This window comes from Tarenaya hassleriana, unplaced genomic scaffold (assembly GCF_000463585.1).
Source record: "Tarenaya hassleriana unplaced genomic scaffold, ASM46358v1 Cleome12, whole genome shotgun sequence".
Classification (NCBI taxonomy): Eukaryota; Viridiplantae; Streptophyta; class Magnoliopsida; order Brassicales; family Cleomaceae; genus Tarenaya; species Tarenaya hassleriana.
This window is the reverse complement of record NW_010962392.1, coordinates 3359989-3367011: the sequence shown is the minus strand read 5'-3', so window position 1 is coordinate 3367011 and position 7023 is coordinate 3359989. Positions and strand designations below refer to the sequence as shown.

General features: G+C 39.9%; 2 protein-coding genes across 2 annotated transcripts in view; both read left to right on the top strand.

Annotated features, from left to right (window-relative positions):
• Positions 1-1993, top strand: part of LOC104806872 (short-chain dehydrogenase/reductase family 42E member 1-like) — a 2791-nt gene extending 798 nt beyond the window's left edge. Inside the window, exons 3-7 of the mRNA XM_019201627.1 lie at positions 22-260; positions 602-870; positions 1019-1215; positions 1292-1769; positions 1856-1993. Of these exons, the coding sequence (XP_019057172.1) occupies positions 22-260; positions 602-870; positions 1019-1215; positions 1292-1726 (1140 nt within the window). The 3' untranslated portion in view covers positions 1727-1769; positions 1856-1993. The remainder of the gene's footprint in view (positions 1-21; positions 261-601; positions 871-1018; positions 1216-1291; positions 1770-1855) is intronic.
• A 598-nt stretch (positions 1994-2591) lies between these two features.
• On the top strand, positions 2592-6576 carry LOC104806870 (thiamine biosynthetic bifunctional enzyme TH1, chloroplastic). The gene is made up of 10 exons (XM_010531961.2): positions 2592-2660; positions 2846-2947; positions 3152-3401; positions 3645-3720; positions 3807-3882; positions 4111-4245; positions 4550-4614; positions 4719-4846; positions 5455-5708; positions 5846-6576. Exons 2-10 carry the CDS (start codon positions 2892-2894, stop codon positions 6357-6359), a joined length of 1554 nt encoding a protein of 517 aa, XP_010530263.1. The 5' UTR covers positions 2592-2660; positions 2846-2891; the 3' UTR covers positions 6360-6576.
• The last annotated feature ends 447 nt before the right edge of the window (positions 6577-7023 follow it).

The following is a 7023-nucleotide window of genomic DNA, read 5'->3' as shown; positions in this document are numbered from 1 at the left end:
GGGAAAGAGATGCTCCAGTTTGGTCGCACCGATGAAGTGAACATTAATGGTACTTGTAATGTATTGGAGGCTTGCTTCAAACATGAGGTCAGAAGACTCGTGTATGTGAGCACTTACAACGTTGTCTTTGGTGGTAAGGAGATTAAGAATGGGAATGAAGCTTTGCCATATTTCCCTATGGATGATCATGTAGATGCGTATGGTCGAAGTAAATCCATCGCGGAGCAGCTTGTCCTTAAGAGTAATGGCCGGCCATTTAAGTAAGTACTTTTCATTAATCGTGTGTTGGTGAGTATCCCTTCAATGCGTTTATTGTTTTCCCTTCAATCTGGAAGTTCTTGGTCAAATTTATTGAACTTCCTATTGAATCCAAGCACTAATGCAACCATTTCTCTAACCATCTCAAATGTTGTGCCGAGATATTCTATAAATTGACCTAAAGAATTTAACCATTTCCCTTCGGTACCTATTGTCTGGATAATTATCTCATCTTTGATGCCATCTCAAGAATTTCTAGTTTTGGTGATGGTGAGGAAGCACCATCCAATATGTTTCGATGTCTTAATTTGAACTTATTCCTGTGTTGCTAAATGCTGGATAGAAATGGGGGCAAGAGTTTGTACACCTGTGCAATCCGTCCGGCTGCTATATATGGTCCGGGTGAAGAGAGGCATCTTCCTAGGATAATATCTTTGGCGAAGTTGGGTTTGCTGCTTTTCAAGACCGGTGATTCGAGCGTCAAAACAGATTGGATCTACATTGATAATCTTGTCCTTGCAATCATTCTCGCAAGCATGGGACTCTTGGACAACATTCCTGGCAAAGAAGGAGATCCTGTAGCTGCTGGTCAACCATACTTTGTCTCTGATGGTAAAACCATACATCATTCCCTGTGTCATGAACTTGTGAAACACTTAGCTTTAGAACATCTGTGCTAAATCTTTGTCAATTACAAGGAACAAACAGGTGAGTCAGGTATAAAACACTTATCAGGTGCTTTGAATTCACTACGCTGTAGGCTCCCCGGTGAATAGCTTTGAATTTCTACGTCCTCTGCTCAGAAGTTTGGACTATGATTTGCCCAAGTTTCTGGTATCTGTACCCTTTGCTCTTTTCTTGGGTAAGGCCTTCCAAACTTTTTACACCATCCTGTACCCATGGCTATCGAAGAAATGGCTACCGCAGCCCCTTGTGCTTCCTGCTGAAGTCTACAAGGTACAGTTTCCGAATGTGCTAAAACCGTACTTTCCGCTTGAGATCAAAGCTACTCTTTTAAATCTTTCTGGTGCAGGTCAGCGTAACCCATTATTTCTCATATCTCAAAGCCAAGGAAGAGCTAGGCTACATCCCAATGGTTAGCCCTCGTGAAGGAATGGCGGCAACCATCTCATACTGGCAGGAGAGGAAACGCAAATCTCTAGACGGTCCAACCATATATACTTGGTTCTCTGTCGTGGCGGGAATGTTAGCTCTCTTTGCTGCAGCCTGGTTACCCGACATAGGACCGGTACCCTTCCTAAGAGCCGTCCACCTCTTCTTCTTCAGGACAATGCTTATGGTAAGGATCGTATGTGTCGTCTCTGTGGCACTGCACACTGCGGAAGGGATATACGCGTGGCGTCTGGCCAAACGAGTTGATCCAAACAATGCAGCAGGGTGGTTTTGGCAAACCTTTGCACTTGGGATATTTTCGATGCGGTTCTTGTTGAAGAGAGCCAGAGGCTAATGATGGAGTTACTTTGTTCTGGTACTTGTAAACAAAAGTCGAAAGACAGACGATGATCATAAGCATTAACCCTTCATATTATGGACAATAAAGGTCCCAAAAATACCAAAACACCAAACCAAACTAGAACAAAAGGAGTCGTTGGAAGGTATGAACACCATTAAAGTTAAATACTAAACCCTAAACACAGTCATCATCTTTGTTAATTCCATGGCATATGGGAGATGTTGAAGGCTCCTGTGATGTGATGTGATTTTATTCCCTTAATTCTTGACTCCAACTAGCCGTTTTGTTTATATGCAACGTCTTTTGTACAAATTTGAATACAAGAAAATAAATCAGCCATATGAACAGTGTTAGTTCCTTCGCGTTTTTTGTGCAAAAGCGATTCCTGAGTACATTCGTTTTTTGGTTTGCTTGAACCGAACTAATTAGATCTTAGTTCAACTCGGTTTGGATTTTTCGAAACCAAATTTATTTAGAATCCAAAAAGAACTAGTTAACCACAATAAAAGTACAAAAAAAAAAACCCGAATCAAACTATATAAAGACCAAGCTGAATTGAAAATATTGGAATCGGTTTACGTATAATTTCTATTCTTCCAAATCCGATCCAAACCGGACCGAATTTGAAATAGGCACCTGAAGTATCTTCTTAACCGTTCCGTTTTGAGGCATGATCAAATTTTACAACGGCTCGAGACTTCCGAGTGATATATGGGCTTGTAAAGGACCCACGAAGGGCCCAGACAAAGCCCATTTCAGGAGAAAGAGCAATGACGTCACGTTATATGCCCCCACCAAACATATCAGGAACTCCTCAGAATCTCTTGTCCTCCTCCTCCTGCTGCTGCTGCTACATCTCCGTCGTCGCTATCGCCATCGTCGACCGCCGAAGCTCCGGAGAGTCTTCACCAAGAAAATTTGCTTCAATGTGGTGAAATTTCTCCATATTTTTATTACAGCAAGAATTTCTCTGCTTTATCCAATTAAATATTAAAAAATTCGCTGAAAAAGCTTTATAAGAAAGCGGCTAAATTCTGTGGTTTGGGCTGAACACTCAGAGAAGTCAGGGGAAGTGAACACTCTACTGATCATTGGTTCTATTCAATTATGCAGTGAAATTAGTTTGCATATCAATTGCTTTGGGTCTGAACATTCATGAATGAAGGTCTCTTGTATCGGTTCACTGTCTCAGGGGAAGGATCTCTGTTCTCTCAGGTACTCTTTTCAATGTTGACCCAATAATGTAATCACAATATGCACTTATTATCTTAAGGGTATTTCCAGTTCAGAAATTTTAAGACGCCAGAAGGAACCCGTTTTCATGAAATTCTTCCAAAAGCAAGGGCTTTCATCCTCTGTGTCTCACATGACAGCATTCGTTTGTTTTGTATTAACCATTGGGCTTGTCATGTCTTGGAGATGCACGATGACAATGGAGAGTAGAAAGGCGGCGGCCCAGGTGCTGACGGTGGCTGGGTCGGACTCGGGTGCAGGGGCGGGAATCCAGGCTGACCTCAAAGCTTGTGCGGCACGAGGTGTGTATTGTGCCTCTGTCATCACGGCAGTTACCGCCCAGAACACTCACGGAGTTCAAGATATCCATCTTCTCCCTCCACATTTCGTTTCTCTCCAGTTAAAATCTGTCCTCTCGGACTTCCAAATCGATGTCGTAAGTTTGCCCTCGTTATTATTCTTGATCTTGCTTAAGTATGTGACGTTTTGCAACAGGGATGAAAGCCTTTACGAGGGCTGATTTTGGGGCAATATTTATTATTTCATAGCTCTACCAACTTGGTAAAGTGGAGGTTGAATGACAGACGAAACAAGGACTCGTGATAGAGAGTTACTGAATTCTTGATATGCAAGGCAAAACGATTGTTCTCTTATGATGCTCAAATGGGACTCTTCTCAGGTGAAAACTGGTATGCTGCCATCCCCTGAGATCGTCGAGGTTCTTCTTCAAAATCTTTCAGAGTCCCCCGTTCGCGGTATACAACAAAACCACTCACTGTTCTATCAAAATCCGGCGTGTCTTTCCTTAGCTAATAATACCATTGATTTGTTGTGGTGGCAGCTTTAGTTGTTGATCCTGTCATGGTATCTACAAGTGGGCACATACTTGCTGGTCCTTCTATTCTCTCCATTTTTCGGTATGCTTTCTTACTTTCTTTCTTTCTTTTATCTCTCTTTGAGGTAAATATGCACCAGTACTCCGACCATATTGTTTATGATGGGTTTTCTTTTCTTTTTGGTAAAGATTGATTTGCATTTGTAACTTGCTACTTATGCGACTTCGACTTCAGTAACTGTTGGTTCTCTTTCCAACATTCGATATTCTTCAGTGAATCTGTCGTGCTGATTATGGTTACTGATTGCAGAGAGAAGCTGCTGCCAATTGCTGACATAATTACCCCGAACTTAAAAGAGGCATCTGCCTTACTTGATGGCATGCAGCTTCAGACAGTAGCTGACATGCGGTCTGCAGCAAAGCTTATACGTGATATGGGTCCTAGGTTTGCACCTTTTCTCATTTTTCTGCAACCTACAGTATCAATTTCTAGCTCCATCTCTTGTGGATGATACTGAAATTCTGGCATGTTTGGGAAATTTAGACCAATTATTGTAGAAAAAAAACTAAGCAGAGCACCATACTTATGATACTTTTTACGTGACATATATTTGGTTACGATGGTAGCTTCATGTTCTAGTTTCTTTTAGGCTTCTGGTTTCTGTTAGTTGGGCTGGTTCCGATCCGTTCATGCTTGGTCGAGGACCATTATTGTGTAATGTTGACCAAATCGTATATTTGCTATTCAGATTTGTACTTGTCAAGGGTGGTGATCTTCCTGACTCGTCAGATTCAATAGATGTTTATTTTGATGGTACGATGACGTATTAGAATCAACTGTGCTCTCGTTTTTCTAAATTCAAGATAAGTCTCTGTGTAGTTACTGTTCACTAAACAATGCCATTTTCTTATTTATAGGTGAGGAATTCCATGAACTTCGTTCGCCTCGAGTAAAAACGAGCAATACCCATGGTACTGGTTGCACTTTGGCCTCATGTATTGCAGCAGAGCTTGCAAAAGGTTCTTCAATGCTGTCAGCAGTTAAGGTGTGTACTCTTAGTTTGCCAGAAAATTCCTTCAAGTGCTTTGCCCCATGTATCATACATTCACATATATTAAAAGGACACATTTTTAAAGTGTTACTTTTTTGTTTAAATTTTTTTCTTCTTTTAAATAGAATTTTATTTCGTTCAAACTTTTCAATGGGGATTAATTTTTTCTTTTTATGTTTATATGAAGTTGAATCGGATCAACTTCCTTCATAATATTGTCTTTTTATGATATATAGATTGATAATTTATTATAGTTGTTTTAATTTTATGTTAAAGATGATAATGATTTTGTATTATTATTACAAATACACTATATTTTTTAACCCGTCGTGATTTCCGCCATAATACGCCATGGCGTCCGCCATATCCGCCATAAATTCTATGGCCTATTTTCAGCTTAACGCCATGGACCGCCATACGCCATTGATAACACATGATGTATGAACAATTTTCTAGAACGGCAAATAAAGTCTCACTTGTTTCATTGATTCGGGCGTGCTGATTCTTCGTTGGTGGAATGAAAACACGGTTTCTTGAAGAGAGAACATTAAATATTCTGGATAAAAACGATAAGCCTAAATTTTTTCGTCGTCTGTTTTCAGGTGGCTAAACACTACGTCGAGACTGCTCTAGATTACAGCAAAGATGTCGTCATTGGCAGTGGAATGCAAGGACCCTTTGACCATTTTCTAAATCTTAAGAGGAACCACAAAAGTTCTCCTTGCAGAAAATTCAATCCGGATAGCTTGTTTCTGTATGCTGTTACAGATTCTAGAATGAACAAAAAGTGGGGTCGGTCCATGGTGGATGCAGTTAAGGCTGCTATAGAAGGAGGTGCGACAATCATACAACTAAGGTTCGTCATTGTTTGCTGTATTTGAATACTTTTTCGTGAAAGAAAATTTGAAAATGATTTAGCGGAACGAGAACAGTTGTTCTCTAAACCCACCCGTGTCTTGGAATCATCGTCTTATATCTTTGTGCTGTTTGCAGGGAGAAGGAGGTTGAAACGCGGGAATTTCTTGAAGTTGCGAGATCATGTCTTCAGATATGTCGGTCTAGTGGAGTTTCTTTGCTGATCAATGACAGGATTGATGTCGCCCTTGCTTGTGATGCTGACGGAGTTCCTGCTGATGTGGTTCGATCTCTTCTTGGCCCCGAAAAGATTATCGGGGTATCGTGCAAGACACCAGAACAAGCCTATCAAGCATGGAAAGACGGTGCCGACTACATTGGCAGTGGAGGTGTTTATCCAACAAACACCAAGCAGAACAACCTAACCATAGGACTGGATGGACTGAAAACCGTGTGTATGGCGTCAAAGTTACCCGTTGTTGCGATAGGAGGCATCGGGGTTTCAAATGCCCGGGATGTAATGCAGGTCCGTGCCCCTAACCTGAAAGGAGTAGCGGTAGTATCGGCCTTGTTTGATCGGGACTGCATTCTGACCGAGGCCAAGAAGCTTTGCCAAATGCTTAAAGAGGTGGAAAATGGACTCGACCAATAATGAGAAAGACGGCCATGGCTTGTAAGTGTCTTGTGAGGCCTTTGTTTCCGAGATGTTAGAGAGTTGATAAGAATAAATAACAGCCATGGTTTGTGTAATTAGGACATGAAGTCTAAGGTTCGATTCTTGTTACAGAGATGAATTCATCATCTTTGGACACTGCAACTGTGAATCTTTGTTCTTTTGAATAAATATGCAGTTTTTATTTGTCGGATAATTAATGCGTATAGTTTTCCTGGTCCAATACAGTTTGTGATGGGTCTTTTGTATGGTGACCGAATTTCAGATTGAACCTTTGAATATGTCTTTATACACAGCGTTAATCCGCATAAAAATATCTGAATTTTTACAAAAATCACAAATAAATACTCGAACTATAAAATTATCCTATAAATACCTGAACTTTTCAAAACTCTCATATAAATACCCAAACTTTTAAATTTTTTCCAAATTAAACAAACGCAACTGCTGATTCACCAAAAAACTGTTGACTCAACAAAAAACTGTTGACTCAACATTCAAAAATATTATTAAATATCCAAATATTCATTTACATGTATTTAAATTAATATATACATATAAATTCACATATATATACAAATATATATATATATATATATATATATATATATATTAAAAATAAAATTATTTATAATTAATAAAA

Bases quoted from the DNA above. Each gene is read 5' to 3' on its own strand.
- LOC104806870 (XM_010531961.2), top strand. From the start codon at position 2,892: ATGAAGGTCTCTTGTATCGGTTCACTGTCTCAGGGGAAGGATCTCTGT. The intron at 3,883-4,110 runs GTATGCTTTCTT...TACTGATTGCAG, and splicing joins TCTATTCTCTCCATTTTTCG to AGAGAAGCTGCTGCCAATTG. The intron at 4,847-5,454 runs GTGTGTACTCTT...GTCTGTTTTCAG, and splicing joins CAATGCTGTCAGCAGTTAAG to GTGGCTAAACACTACGTCGA.